This window comes from Phocoena sinus, chromosome 6 (genome assembly GCF_008692025.1).
Source record: "Phocoena sinus isolate mPhoSin1 chromosome 6, mPhoSin1.pri, whole genome shotgun sequence".
NCBI classification, from domain to species: Eukaryota; Metazoa; Chordata; class Mammalia; order Artiodactyla; family Phocoenidae; genus Phocoena; species Phocoena sinus.
In genome coordinates this window covers 101,045,742-101,061,306 of record NC_045768.1, presented here as the reverse complement: position 1 = coordinate 101,061,306, position 15,565 = coordinate 101,045,742, and the positions used below count along the sequence as shown (strand labels likewise).

Sequence of the window (15,565 nt, the reverse complement as noted above, 5' to 3'; positions counted from 1 at the left end):
TCCTGCCGAGAGCCGTGGTCTAAGGAGGTCAGGAAAACCAACAGAAACACAGGCCTCAGCCTTTCTTCAGCTCTTGTTTTTTAGTGAAATATGTCAAGGGCACAGTGGTTGTGTGAGGACCAGATGGGACACCTAGACTTAAGGCTCAGGTTCTGGGGGAGGGGGAGTCAAGTAGATCATGGGTCCCCGGGGTGCAGTGAGGGTGGACCCCGAGCCAGCCACTCTCCCCCCCAGGCGCGGAGCTCCCTCTTGTGTCATAGCACGCTGTGGCCCAGCAAATCGAGGGGTCCACGATGACCTCAGAGCGCCCGGCAGGACCACTCGGCACCAACTCCGCCCAAACCGGAAAGGGGAGTGTGCTGGGACCTTGTCCGCACAAAGCTGCCCTCCCCGCCGTTCCAGTGAGGGCAGAGAACTCGGCGGGCAGTTCAGATTTCGCCTCTTGGCTTGTTCATGTTTATTTCCACAAAGACACCCCCCCACACACCGTGTAACCCACACCACTAACACTGGGACCAGTCCAAAGGGGGGGGGGGTGCCTGCAGCACTGCCAATAGCCCACAGCTGCTCTGGAGGAGACTGGGCAGGTGTCACACAACAGGTGTAACCTACACCCCCAAGCCAGGCAGGCTCTGCGCAAAAATGCCTTCGAGGCCCAGCTGGATCCTCAAGCCCAGTCAACTAGAGTGAGGAGAGCGTCTTCAGCAGCCCCAGGTCTCAAATGGAAAGCGAACAGCGCCCCCTAGTGCCCAGCGGCAGACCATACCATTTTGAAGCAATCACGTTAACAATTCTTACATTTTTATTTTTTCTCAACTTCTGGAACTAGACCTAGGTAAAGCCCCCCCATGCCCCACAGTGACGCTCCAAGGATGGCTCAGGGCTGCTCTGGTGTGTGTAAAGGCTTGCGGTGTTGGGGCCCCAGCTGACGAGGGGGTCGGGGGGCGCCAATCCAAGCCGCCTGGGCCTCTCAGGGCCTCAGGGTCGGGGGAGGCTCCACTGCAGGCCGCTCTTTCTTTCTGTGTTGGAGCCCCAGGGCCCGGGCCACCAGCCTCCGGGCCACGGCTGTGTTTGTCTGTGGTCTCTCCTTTGCCAGACGCAGAAGCTCTAAAAGGAAAGCCCCATGGGGTGGGGACTTGAATTCAAGGCTATGGCCTCTCCTCCCAGCAACACAGCTGCCTCAGAGGCCATTAGAGCATGATCAGATGCTGGTGAGAGGCGGCCGCCTAGGGCTCCAGGCCCCCCCCCGGGGGGTCCTGACCAATCCTATCACCTCTCTGCGCCCTCCCTGTTTCTCTGCAGCGGCAGTGTTAATCCTGTCTACCCCTAGGGAAAGCAAATCAGGATGGGACACCTGGAGCTCTTGGGTCAACAGACAGGATGTTTATTGTCCCCAAGGCGTCTGGGACAAAGACCACGTAACCCACAAGGATGTGGACCGCCTCAGCAGGCTTCTCCCAGGCCAGTTTTGCCAGCCACTGCTTTGCAGCCATGGAAAACTGGCCTCTAAAGCTCCCCTCGTGCTTCTGGAAGGAGGAGAGGCAAGGGGAGGAGATGTCATTTATAAGGCATCTCCTGTGTGCCCCTCACCGCTGCGGGCACGTGTGCCAGGCTTTCTTATTCACCCCAGTGCTTATGTCACAGACGTTAGGTGACTTGCTCAAGGCCAACTTACAGAAGTGCCAGAGCCAGGATCACACCACAGCGAAGCCCAAGCTTTTTACCCTACAGCAAAACATGGCTTCCACGGCCACACAGAAAGACCAAGCTTCCCCCTGAGCCACAGCACAAGAGGTGTGAGCGGAGGGCAAGCCCGGGACAGAGCAGCTGGCAGACAGCACTGCTGAGGGGCCCCCCTGGGGTGGGGAGGAGCACCCCACTGGCCACTGCAGCCCAGGAGCCCTAAAGCAGAGAACTGAAGAGGGGAGGGAATCGGAGGGAAGGGCCCGCCCCGCCCCGCCCAAGCGAACACTCACACAGCCCTCCCACCCAGACCACAGGCTCCCTTACTTGGCCTCTGCAGGGCCTTCAGCTTGGACTGCTTGGTTCCCTGCGTCAGGGGCCGGATCTTGAGCGTGGAGAAATCCCTGGTCAGGGCCTCAGCAGCTGTGGAAAGACAACAGATCTGGAGCCATGCCCTCTTCCTCCTGCTGAGGCCTCCGCAGGACCCAGGAGCACAAGTGTCACCCCGAGGCCCACGCAGCTGCTTTGTACACCCATTCAGAGCTCAGGGACAGGGCTGCCCCATGAGCTTGCCTCGCCCCCCGAGCCCGCAGACCTGCATGGGGCCACCCACGCTCTCAGGTAGACAGCAAGCTCGGAGCCCAGCTTCCACGTTCCTGCCCCGGGCTGGTCGGGAGCCGCGTGAGCCTACAGTTCTGACGTCAGGAGAGGCAGGCCCCCGCCTTCCAAAGCCTGGGAGCTTAAAACAAACGCCACCCTTCCCCCACTCGAGACCCTCCCAGGGCACGTGCCCTCACTGCCTCAAGCTGTGCCAGGTCTTGGAGCACTCGGGCCACTTAACAGACACAGCAGGTCAGAGATGGGAGGGGCTTCGGGTCCAAGCCACTGTAGGGATGAGGAAACTGGGGCCAGGACGTGGCTGGCCCGTGCCACGCAGCTTGGTGGAGCCCGGAAGGCAGCCGTGGCCAAGCCTAGCCCACTGTTCCTCCTTTCCGCGGACCAGAAAGGCTCTGGGCCTTCCCCTGCCCCCGCCTCTCTTTCAGTGGCTCCCTCCCAGGGGTTGACGCCCCTACCTCGCCCCAGTCCTCTTGCTCCCTAGACACTGCCCCCCTTCCCTGAAACCCCAGGCTCTCCTGAGAACTGGGCCCGCCCACCCCGGCCATGGTCACTCCCAGCTCTATGTTCAGAAGCTGTTGTTGTGAGAAGCCCAGCCAAGGGCGGCGGGGTACCAACTCTTTACAAATACACCCAAACTGAGCAGTGGCGTGGCAGGGGCAGCTCAGGAAAGTGGCCAAGATGGAGGACGGGCACCGTCCAGGGCTACAGCCAGGAGGCTGGCTGGCCTCCCCAGCTCTGACGCCAAGAGTCTTAGTAACCCTGACCACACACTGACATCCAGGGAACTCAGTCTCCCCATCTGTGAAACAGGGGCCACCTGACCTACTTCTTGGCGCTGTAATGAAAACGGAATGAGACGCATCTGCTCAAACCGTATGAAATTGCCATATTTGAATGCTTTTGACCTATAAAAATGGCACCTCGGGACTTCCCTGGTGGCGCAGTGGTTAAGAATCCGCCTACCAATGCAGGGGACACGGGTTCGAGCCCTGGTCCGGGAAGATCCCACATGCCGCGGAGCAACTAAGCCCGTGTGCCACAACTACTGAGCGTGTGCTCTAGAGCCCGCGAGCCACAGCTACTGAGCCTGCTCGCCACAACTACTGAAGCCCACGCGCCTAGAGCCCACGCATGGCAACGAAGAGCAGCCCCCGCTCACTGCAACTAGAGGAAGCCCGCACACAGCAATGAAGACCCAACACAGCCAAAAATAAAATAAATAAATTTATAAAAATAAAAAATGGCGCCTTCATATGCTTTCATTTAGTATGTGTTAGTCCGTAGGGCTTGGCCCTACATGCTCAGTAAAGGTCACCTGAGTCTGAAACCTCCGAACCGAAGGCACGAAGATGAACAGGCGAGGCCGTAAGCTTCCTGGCCTGGCTCCTGCTCTGCCCCCCAGGACTTCTGGAGGGTCTGGGAGACACCCTGCCAGTCCGCCGGCTCAGGGTAGCCTGCACCCTGACCTGGAGGATCCCCACCCAGGGAAACCTAGGCTCCCGCCCTCCCCAACGGCAATCAGAGGAGGGCCCGCCTCACCTGAAACCAGGCAGGGAAAGACCCCAAGCGCGTGTGTGTCGTCCACCCACTGGATCTTGAACCCCTTCTCTCTGCCGGGGAAGAGACAGAGTGATGAGGAGAGCAAATGGGCAAAACCCCTCCTGCTACAGGAAGTGCCCTCCCACCTCCAACCCTCAAACACTCTGAGCCCAAGACTAGTTCCATCTCCTCCGGGAAGGAGACGGCCATCGGGCGCAGACTTCCTCTGAAGACCAGACAGTCAGCCTCAGAAAGAGACACCAGCCCCGTGGTCGGATGGGCCTCCCACTCCTAGAACTGAGGAAGCCAGGACGCAAAGCTCGTAGAACACAATGCCAAGGGCGAAGGGGGCTCCTCCACGTGGGGTCCGAGGCTGGAGGCAAAGGGTTTGTGTGGTGGGCACAGGACCTAATACAAGCGTGTCAATGCAACTGCCACTGTTCGACTTTCTTTCTGCTGCTCAGGAAAGCACCCCTGAGTCTGGGCCCCGTGGGAAGCCAGAGCAGTCCTGGGGCCCACGGCTTCTCCGTGGCACCGCCACGCCGGCCAAGGAAACCACCAGTAGCCCCAGTCTGGCTCCGTCCACCAGCTCAGGCTTGGGGAGGGAAGGGGAGGCTGTTCAGGAAGCAGTCAGAAAGGGGGCCCTGAAGAAAGGGATGTTTTTAAAGCCTAAGGAGGAAAAGAGAAGGGGGACTGGAGAAAAGAAAATGAGCATTTGGAAAAAGAAAAAGAAAAAAGGAGAAAAGATTGGATTTGGATCCAAGGAATTCGGGGAAACAAGAGAAATCTTTCTCTCACTATACCCCCATCTCCCATCTCCACCAGACCCTGCCCCAGGGCCGCTCAAGCCCAGTTCACCCCAGGAATAGTTCCTGCCTGGAAATGGCCCCATCCTGCTGACTGACCGACGGGTGGCTGCTCGTGGAGCAGGGGAGGCAGGGGCCCCGCCGGGTCCTGGCCACCACGTGGGTGTGTGGGGGCCGGGACAGAGATCTGCTGCCCGGTGCCAGCAGGACCAGGTCTCGGGCCTCTGAAGAGTGTCTGCAACTGAAACCTCAGCTCTCCTGCTCCACGAAGTCACGTCCAGCAAGCCAACTGCCCAGGAGGATAGAGCCCAGAGCAACCACATCCACTTTCTGCCTTTCCTTCTAGATCGCTGGGCACCGGGGGAGGGCCAGGCAACTGTCCCCCACAACAAAGGGCTGTCCTAGCTCCTCTCCAGAAGTTGGGCACCCCCTCCTCCCCACCTCCCCGAAGCCTCTCACTGGAACTCAGAAAAGGCTGCCAGCAGGTCCTCGGTCTTGAGCGCTGGCTCAAAGTCATAGATCTCCACCACGTGGGCAAAATCCTTCTCTCCAGGCAGCTCCTCTGCAAAGGAGGACGTGTCCATGTGGATCTTCTCTACCTGAATCTCCTTCTCGGTCAGGTTGTCCGTTATCTGGGAGAGATCAGACCCTTTAGCGAGGGGAGCTCTGACACACATGACTCCAAATGACTGCTCTCAAAATCACACGCTGAGAGTCCTGCAGGCTTCTGGGTAGATAGGGAGGTGAGCACCCCGGGAAGGGGTCTGAGAAAGACAGGAGGATGGCAGACTGGGCCAGAAGATGGAGAAGCATGAGTTTTAGGGGAGTCCCCACTGGGTGACTGGCACGGACACACATCATGTTTCACAGAATCCCGAAAACCCTATTCTATAGGCCCACTTTACAGATGGGTAAGCTGAGTCAACGAATTAAGTAATTTTGCCCCAAGTTGCCATCAGTGAGTCACAGAGCTGGGCAGGCCCAGGATCTTTCCTTCTCTCATTAATGACGTGATAATAAGCAAGGCTTTCTGGCGTCCATCCTTCATCTGTAAAATAGCGATACAGGATGCCCGCCCTCCCAACTGACACTGTGGCCAGGCTCAGGGGCGGACATATGACACACAGTTCCAAGGGTACAAGATCTGTAAGACAGAGCTTCAGGCAGAAGAGTGATTTTCATGACCAACATCTGCAGTGCATTCTGTAGCATGTGCACATCTATGTTACCTTGGGCAGTGTGTATCATTACCTGCTATTTTTTCAGATGAGGAAACTGAGAAAAGCCAAATGACTTGCCCACAGTCGAATAGCACCTACATGATTGAGCTGGGACTGAATTCCACACCCCTGATCCCAGACCCTGAGCCTCCTGCCCTCTGCAGTGTCAGTCCTGACTCCTGTGGGCAAGGCCCCTGTGTCCCTCCCCGCACATCTCCTAAGGGACCCCTATCAGCCAACACCCAGGCCTGCTCAGCCAGCACCCGCCCCCCCACACACACACCATGACCCTTGGCCCCCATCCACCCTCGACTACACCCACCTCACTTCCGCCCTCCCTTTTCCGGGCTTTAAGAGCTCATCACCTCCTGCAGCAGCTGACTGTAATCGTCCTCCTCGGAGCAGCTGCCCGGTCCCTCCTCTTCCACCTCGTCCTCTTCCTTCTCCGCCGCCAGGCTCCTCTCCAGCTCACTCCCACTCCCGTCTTCCAAGTCTGGCTGCAGACCGGGCCCAGGCTGTGCGGCCGACTCCGACCTGTCTCCCGTCCCTGAGTGATCCTCTGGCCCTGGGGACTCAGTGGCCACTGGGTCTGGCAGTGACTCGTTCTCACTTTTGCTACGGCCTTTTCGGACCTCTGCTGCCTGAGTCGCCAACACAGGAAGTTCCTGATCGGAGGTGGGGTCCCCGGCACGGATGTCATCGGGCTCTTCTGGGAGCCCGCCAGCTGGAGCATCTCCCTGAAGCCCTGGGGCCGGGAGGGGTGCCCATTCTTCTCGCCTGCGCAGCGCCCGGGGCACATACAAAGCCTGGTCCGGCTTGCGTCCACGATGCCACCGGCCGGCCCACGCTCCTCCGGGACCAGCAGCCGCTCCCTGGCTTGAGGTGGACCTCGGACCTCGGTACTTGCTAGGGTGGGAAGCAGGAGGGCGGCAGGGGCCGGAGAGCCCATCTGAAGCGGGTAACCTGCAGCAGGGGCAGGCGGTGATCAGGACGGTGTCTGGGTCCCAAGGAAAAGGGCTCACGGAGCAACCTGCCATTCAGGCACGAGGCTCTCAAGTCAGCCTTGGGCAAAAACCAAAGCCAAAATGACCCTCAAGAACACCTTAACAAGGCATCAGAGTGGAGGCTGGATGCCCTGAACAAGCCCGAAGCAGTCAGCTCTCCCTCCAGTGTTATAAACCGAATATGAGACCGCCGAGTCTTTGCTTACTCACAGGGTAAGGTGAGTACTAGCATTTAGGAACTGCGTTATTAAAAAAATAGGTAACTTTCAAAGCTAGGATCATAGTCAACATGATAAGATCCTGCAAGACGCACGTGGAAACAGGTGAGTGAAAGCCCAGATGTACTCGCACGTTCCGTGGCCTCTGCGGGGCACAAGCTCACTGAGGGCAACGCTAGGCAGACACCTTCGCTGTTTAAACCACTCTCTCTTTCTCTCTTTTGGCCCAGCGTGCGTAAGCTGAATTTGCTGAAGGAATTCCACAAACAATGCACATCTACTCCGCTGCTGGAGCAGAAAGCAGCACTGACTCTAAGCACCTGAGGCTGGGGACAGAGGTGGCGGCCTGGGGGCTCCCGGCCCTGGTTCCCTCTCAGACACTAACCAGCTCAACCGACCAGCCCCCAACCCCCCGCCTCCAGCTCAAAGAACTGCTGAGGGGCCTCCAAGGCGGCAGGATACACACCTGATGTCCACGTGACAGATGACTGTCCTCCTTCTCCAGCCCTCCCCAACAGAGAAGCTGCTCAAAAGATCAAAATTCTCTGCTGTCCTGTGGATCAAGTACCGGAGGCGACTGGAGAGTGGGGGGAAGAGAAGGACCCTGGGGAGCAACGGGAAGGGGTGCTGAGCAGGGGCTCCAGGTGCAGCCCCCAGGCCTGAGCCCCACCGAGTCCACTCCCAGTTTAACGGTGGCTTAAACACTAGGCTCCCTCTGCCCCCTCGGGTCCCAGGCTGACTGCAAAGGATCTGCCAATAGAGGTTACGACAGGGTGCTACTGGCCCCACTCCCCTTCCAGTGCTGGGCCCCTTCGGTCACGGGTGATGCTCAGGGTTACAAGTGAAAGGTGCAGCTGGCTTCAGACTATACTACAAAGCTACAGTAATCAAGACAATATTAGTGTCTTGGCACAAAAACAGAAAGATAAATCAACAGAACAGGACAGAAAGCCCAGAGATAAACCCACACACCTATGGTCAACTAATCTATGACAAAGGAGGCAAGGATATACAATGGAGAAAAGACAGTCTCTTCAATAAGTGGTGCTGGGAAAACTGGACAGCTACATGTAAAAGGATGAAATTAGAACACTCCCTAACACCATACACAAAAATAAACTCAAAATGGATTAGAGACATAAATGTAAGACCGGACACTATAAAACTCAGAGGAAAACATAGGAAGAACACTCTTTGACATAAATCACAGCAAGATCTTTTCTGACACATCTCCTAGAGTAATGGAAATAAAACCAATAATAAACATATGGGACCTAATGAAACTTAAAAGCTTTTGCAAAGCAAGGAAACCGTAAACAAGGCGAAAAGAGAACCCTCAGAATGGGAGAAAATATTTGTAAATGAATCAATGGACAAAGGATTAATCTCCAAAATACATAAACAGCTCATGCAGCTCAATATTAAAAAAACAAACAACCCAATCCAAAAATGGGCAGAAGACCTAAATAGGCATTTCTCCAAAGAAGACATACAGATGGCCAAGAAGCACATGAAAAGCTGCTCAACATCACTAATTATTAGAGAAATTCAAATCAAAACTACAATGAGGTATCACCTCACACCAGTTAGAATGGGCATCATCAGAAAATCTACAAACAATAAATGCTGGAGAGGGTGTGGAGAAAAGGGAACCATCCTGCACTGTTGGTGGGAATGTAAATTGATACAGTCACTATGGAGAACAGTACGGAGGGTGCTTAAAAAACTAAAAGTAGAATTACCATATGACCCAGCAATCCCACTACTGGGCATATACCCTGAGAAAACCATAATTCAAAAAGACACATGCACCCCAATGTTCATTGCAGCACCATTTACCAGATCATGGAAGCAACCTAAATGCCCATCAACAGACGAATGGATAAAGAAGATGTGGTACATATATACAATGGAATATTACTCAGCCATAAAAGGAATGAAATTGGGTCATTTGTAGAGGCGTGGATGGATCTAGAGACTGTCATACAGAGTGAAGTAAGTCAGAAAGAGAAAAACAGATATCGTATATTAACGTATATATGTGTTATCTAGAAAAATGGTACAGGTGAACCAGCTTGCATGGCAGAAATAAAGACACACATGTAGAGAACAAACGTATGGACACCGGGTGGGGGGGAGCGGGATACGAACTGGGAGATTGGGATTGACATATATACACTAATATGTATAAAATAGATAATTAAAAAAATTTTTTAAAAAGAAAGATGCAACTGGGAGAGGCCTGAGGGCAGATTATTAAACCTAAAGGCCAAGGTCAGAGCCAGCTGCGAGCCCGTTACTTTGGATGCACCACTGGGCAAAGGGGCACAGGAGGCTCTGGGCGAACCCTGACCTTTTCAGCAACCCAGGGCCCGACGCCACCATCACACCAGCTTACTTTGACAGCTGCTTCTGCAGCAGGAAGCGGTCCAGCTCCTCCTGGATGCGGTGCACGAAGTCATTCTCGCTTGAGGAGAGGAAGACGCCGTCCAAGCAGAGAAGGGCCAGGGTGACAGGTGGGAGAACCTGCGGGGCAACGGACACGGCCGCGATCAAAGCGCGTCCCGGGCCCACCCTAGACCAAGGCCAAGGTCTCTCCTCCTTTCGGAGAGGAGCCGGGCTCCGAGGCGGGGAAGGGACGCGGCCAGGGTCGCCAGGCAGGGCAGTAGTGGGGCAGCTAGGGGGTCTCCCGGCCCCAGCTGCGCTCGCTTTCGCTGTCCCCGGGCTCGCGCGCCGCCGCCTCGGGCCTGCTCAGCCGGCGCGATCGACACTCCCCGGCCCGGAAGCGAGAGGCCCAGGGGGAGCTCGAGGCCTGCTGCGAGCCAGCAAGCGGGGCGACCCGCCCCCAGGCCCGCCCGCCTCACTCACCGCAGGCGCCCCGCGCGTCGCCGCCGCAGCTCTGAGGATCCCCAGAAGCCTGCGCGCCCTGGAGCCAGAGGAAACACCCGGACCTCGGCGGCGGCGCAGCGCCACCATGCGGCCCGGAGGAGGCATGGCAGCAACGACAGAGGCGTGCTCTTGATTGGTTTGCCCCTGAGAGCACACTGTCTCCTAGGATCAATTAAGTTGGGCAAATACTTTGAGGTGGCTCCTATATGCTAGGTCGTGGGGATACCAGATTTTCCGGTTCATTGTTCCCCTCCCTAGGAACGTAAAAGAGGAATAAATAGGAAGTTTCTGGACACCAAGAATTTCATCACCCTTTGACCACTGCTGCCCTTCCTTGACCCTTATTGATGGAACCTGCGAAGAGGTCCAACTCACACCAAAGGGTCACTGACAAGGTGTACTAGCCTTTGGGTAACAAGGCGGGGTAGACACTAGAATGGTGATTTGCAGGTCATCAAATTATACTACCTTGCTACATCTAAAAATGACTCCACCACCCACCTTAAATAGGGTTTGAAATTCTTCCCATCAGACAGTGTAGAATGGGCTATTATAATCTAGGAGACCAGGGTTGAAATCCTCCTCTTCCCTGAAAGGTGCTGAAATGTAAGCCTTTTATCATCCTGAATCAAGCGGGCCCCTGAGTTAACAGCATTGAAGACCCAGGTTTTAGTGCAGGGGTGGGACAGTCTGAGTGGGCCCTGCAGTAGGCTATGGGCAAGGCCACAGGGAGAGTGTCCCTCAAAAGCCCAGGTAGGAAAAGCTGGGAACAGAAAAACGAAGAAAAATTAAGATGCATTTTGCTCTCTTGCAGTTTTTTCCAGAGTATTTCTTTAAAAAGATGGTGGTATTATATCACATTTACAAAAACTATCTTTCTGGATAGTTTTTCAAGAATAAAAAGGATCTTGGGCTTCCTTGGTGGCGCAGTGGTTGAGAGTCCGCCTGCCGACGCAGGGGACATGGGTTTGTGCCCCGGTCTGGGGGGATCCCACATGTCGCGGAGCGGCTGGGCCCGTAAGCCATGGCCGCTGGGCCTGCGCGTCCGGAGCCTGTGCTCCTCAGTGGGAGAGGCCACAGCAGTGAGAGGCCCGCGTACTGCAAAAAAAAAAGAATAAAAGGATCTAGAATAAAGACAACACCAAGTGCAAAGAGAACTCAGGGAGGTGAGTCATGAGTCTCCTTTTCAGCCCTGGTTGTAAGAAGAGATTCTGAAGGCCTCACAGGTCCCCTGCCCCAGCCTCTGGCCTGGAGGGGCATCCGGCCCCTGGGGGTGTAGAGGGCAAAAGGCAACAGGAAGAATAGGGACACCCATTTGGATTCTGACTCCACCAGCCCCACCCACACTCCACACTGGCTTAACTGAAGTGGAATTAGGCCTGAGAGAACGCTGAGGGGGCACACAATGGTACCATTTATCTGACCAGGCTTCCATGATGGGCGGTTAGGGTTAGGGTGAGGCTGAGAGGCAAGACCACCAAGCAGTTATGGACCACACATGACCTGGAAGGATATGCTTGCTACTTAGAAAACAAAGGCCCAACTTTCTCAGCAGAGTGGCCATCTCTCCCCAATCAGCACGAAGGCCTCCACTTGTGGGTGGAGGTTACCAAGAGATGCCAAGATAAATGGGGAAGGAAATCAAGGCACATCCACCTACACGCTTTGGGGACAAATACCAGGTGAGCGTTGAATGGGTCCCAGTCAGAGATAAGCCAGCAGAACAAAAAGCAGCAGGATATGCAGAATTTCTACAGCAAAAACAAACAACAAAGAAAGCATAATAGGAAAAAGAGGATAAGGGTATATTGGAAAGTTCTCTTGAGAAAAGAGAAGAAATTTCAGTTAATAGCTACTTCACATTCCCAGGGAAATCAAAGAAAGCCTGATTTCCATGTCACAATGGATAAACCAACAATGACATGGAAGTGAACTGTCAGAGGCATGGAAAGACATAAAAGAAGCAATCATGTTCATCACAGAAGCAGCAAACACTGGAGTCAACAAAGTTGAAAACGAATCAGTGACAAAGAGTAAAGCCTTATGAAAATGAAGATAACTACTATTTATACAAAGTTTGCCATATAAATGACATGAATTTAATTTTTGCAGCAGCCCCTTCAGATAGAGATTGTTACCCTTATTGCAGGGGAATAACCTGAGGTTTAGCCAAGGAACCAGCTACTTCGTGCAGAGTTGGAACTCACTTTAATCCAGATGTAGCCTGACTGTCACGTCCATGCTCCTGAACACCCCCTGACTAAGATCTTCCATCTTTAGAATGTCATGAGAATTGACGCCGTGGCCAATAGCCAGACACAGAAGTCAGGCATTAAACAAACTAGACGAATCCAATCAGTTAGAAAAGCATGCTATGTGTGTGCTGTAGAGTTTTACCTGAAACAGGAGGAATGATTGAGTGATGATGAAAGGACTGCATGCAGGGGACAGGGGGTTGCAAACAGTCCCATCTGAAGGGAAGGACCTAGAGTCCCCTGCTACCATAGTGACCCTAAATTACCGTCCAGTGCGCCTTTCCTTGCTATGGGTAGGATCACCAGGGTCACCCACAGCTCTGGAGTCTACCTCCCAATTTCACATCTCCTCACTCTAAGCAACCTGAGATGGTATTACAGGTATTAAACTGTCTACCAGTAACCTCAGCTTGCATGAGCTAGCCAACTGTTCTCTCCATGTTTAAGGTTAAGTTTAAGAATATTCAATTTAGGGCTTCCCTGGTGGCGCAGTGGTTGAGAGTCGGCCTGCCGATGCAGGGGACACGGGTTCGTGCCCCGGTCCGGGAAGATCCCACATGCCGCAGAGCGGCTGGGCCCGTGAGCCATGGCCGCTGGGCCTGCGCGTCCGGAGCCTGTGCTCCGCAATGGGAGAGGCCACAACAGTGAGAGGCCCGCGTACCGCAAAAAAAAAAAAAAAGAAAAAAAAATCCAATCCTAAAATGTTACTTAGTCTATTTCACTTATATAAACTTTTTGAAATGACACAATTTTAGAAACAGAGAACAAATTAGCAGTTGAAGTGGGGAACAAAAGGTGAAGAGGGGAGAGGAGGTGGGAGGGAGATGAGTGTAACTAAAAAGAACTGTAAGAGGAATCCTTGTGTTCTACATCTTGACTGTGGTGTTGGACACGAGAACCTACACATATAATACCGTTATATATAACTAAATACACACACACCAGTATAAGTAAAATTGAGAAAATATGAATTAGATAGGTAGATTTTATCAATGTCAGTACTCTGGTTGTGATTGTACTATAATTGTTGCCATTGAATGAAACTAGATAAAGGGTACATGGGATCTCCCTGTATTATTTCTTATAATTGCAGGTGACTCTACAACCTGCTCAATAAGCATTTGTAATTAGAGAATTCCCTGGCAGTCCAGTGGTTAGGACTCGCTCCTTTCACTGCCGTGGCCTGGGTTCAATCCCTGGTCAGGGAATTAAGATCCCGCAAGCCACGTGACGTGGCCAAAAAAATAAAAATTTAAATTTAAAGAGATGTTTGCAACTAATGAAAATGGAAAATCAAATATATCAAATTTATAAAATGTAAATTAAATGTTTAATAACTTCATAAATATGAGTAAAACTGGAACCAGATGTATAAGAGAAATAAATTTGTTCTGTCATTTTGAGTTAATCAAAGTTGTTTTCATTTTCTATAAAGTATATTAGATACATTAATAACATTACAATATTTATAAGTTAAATTTTAAAACTTAATGAAAACTAGATATTTAAATGTTACTTTCATAAACTAATATAACTTAAAATCTAAATAACTATAAGAAATCTTTTGTGAATTAAAAGCCAGTCTCAGACATAGAAAACTCTACACAAAACTACATGGAGTTCCAAGAAAAACCAGAGAGATTAAAACAGTTACAGAAAATATAAATACAGAAATCTGCATTGTAGATCCAACACATGGTTAATTAATAAACCTGAGGAAGGAAACAAAGCTATTGGAACAGAAAAAAAAATGCAACAAAATTTTTTTGAAACAAAGAAAAATGTGAATCCACAGATTAGTTTACTGAATTCCAGAAATAGATAGCTAGATGCCTGATACAGATGGTGGTAAAATTATTTTCTCTGGGCATTGAAAAAAAAAAACTCTATATAGGTAGAATACAAAGAAAAAATTCAAGTGGCTTGCAGGTGCAAGCACCAAAGCAATTTGGTGAAAGAATGAAAGAAAAACTGGAAAGTTTGGAAATTTGATGAGACCAAAGTATCACTGTTTGCAGAATATTTGATTTTTTTTTTTCACCTAAAAATTCAAGAGAATCAACTAAGAAACTCCTGTAAGCAAGAATGTGTGGAGAAGAGCCAGGGCTGGAAGAGGTGATGGCGGGGCCAAGGGAAGAAAGAAATGAGAAATCCACCCCCAGTCCTGCTCTACCAGATTGGCATCTGTCCTTATCCCCCAAATCTCTGATGCCTTTGTTGTCCTTTGGTTCCCAGGAGACCATAGCCTCAGGCTAGCCTGAGTTCCAGCTCCTTTTTTAAAGGGCCAGAGTAACAGGAATTCAGATGGGGTTTGGGATTGCGGGGGAGTCTGGCCCGTGAGCTGCGGGGCTCAGGCCTGTCCTCATCTCAGCCCCCAAGCTCCTGCCAGGGATCCTTACCTGACGTGACTTTGCAGATGTTTACACACCCACCTCCAAAGCCAGATCTCTCTTCCCCAGGCCCAAGCCACCACACATCAGAGCCTGTTGCCACAATGGGGTCTAAGGGACAGGAGGAAAAATGAATATTAAGACTTGGCAATGACAGGGCCATGGTCCTCAGTCCCCTTTTGTGGGATTGTCTTGAAGCTCTCCCATAACAAGTTACCAGAGTGATCTGTCAAAAGGTGAACCTAATCACATCATTCTCTCCACCACATAAAATCCTTTAATGGCTCCCCAATGTATTAAAATAACTTATTACCAGGCTCTAAGTGATCTGGCCTTCTCCAGGCCTGGACTAGGGTGAGGCAGGGAGCCATGAACCTGAGGGCAAGTGCCTCCTTAAGCTTTGTGCCCTGGGTGCTTGAAATGCCTCACCTTAGCATAATTCCACCTCACTACTGGGTACCCTTCTCCTTGTCCATTACATCCCAGACATGCCGGCCTCCTTTCTGTTCCTCCATTACAAGTTCTTTCCTGACTCAAGAGCTTGGCAATGGCTGTTCCCTCTGCCTACGATGCTCTTCCTCCAGCTCGTTTCTTTTTTTTTTTTTGCGGTACGCAGGCCTCTCACTACTGTGGCCTCTCCCGTTGCAGAGCACAGGCTTGGACGCGCGGGCCCAGCAGCCATGGCTCACGGGCCCAGCCGCTCCGCAGCATGTGGGATCTTCCCAGACCGGGGCACGAACCCGTGTCCCCTGCATCGGCAGGCGGACTCTCAACCACTGCGCCACCAGGGAAGGCCCCTCTGGCTCTTTTCTGGCTGCCCTGTCTTGTCTGTGTTTAAGAACTATATAACCAGTTGAGATTTTTTCACTCTGGTTACTTTCACATGGAACCTACTGGAAGTGATTGCCTCTAAGACCCTCACTGTCTAAGCCCATAGTGGTCC

The 15,565-nt window shown here is 52.4% G+C and overlaps 1 protein-coding gene across 1 annotated transcript; it reads right to left on the bottom strand.

Annotated features, from left to right (window-relative positions):
- Nucleotides 1–787: 787 nt before the first annotated feature.
- Nucleotides 788–14,652, bottom strand: R3HCC1 (R3H domain and coiled-coil containing 1; the record flags this gene model as incomplete). The annotated part of the gene is made up of 8 exons (XM_032633905.1): nt 788–1,107; nt 2,011–2,106; nt 3,841–3,911; nt 5,106–5,278; nt 6,232–6,829; nt 7,555–7,692; nt 9,487–9,614; nt 14,632–14,652. Coding segments are annotated over 8 exons (1,362 nt in total), but the record flags the coding sequence as incomplete, so codon positions are not given.
- Between the last annotated feature and the right edge of the window lie 913 nt (nt 14,653–15,565).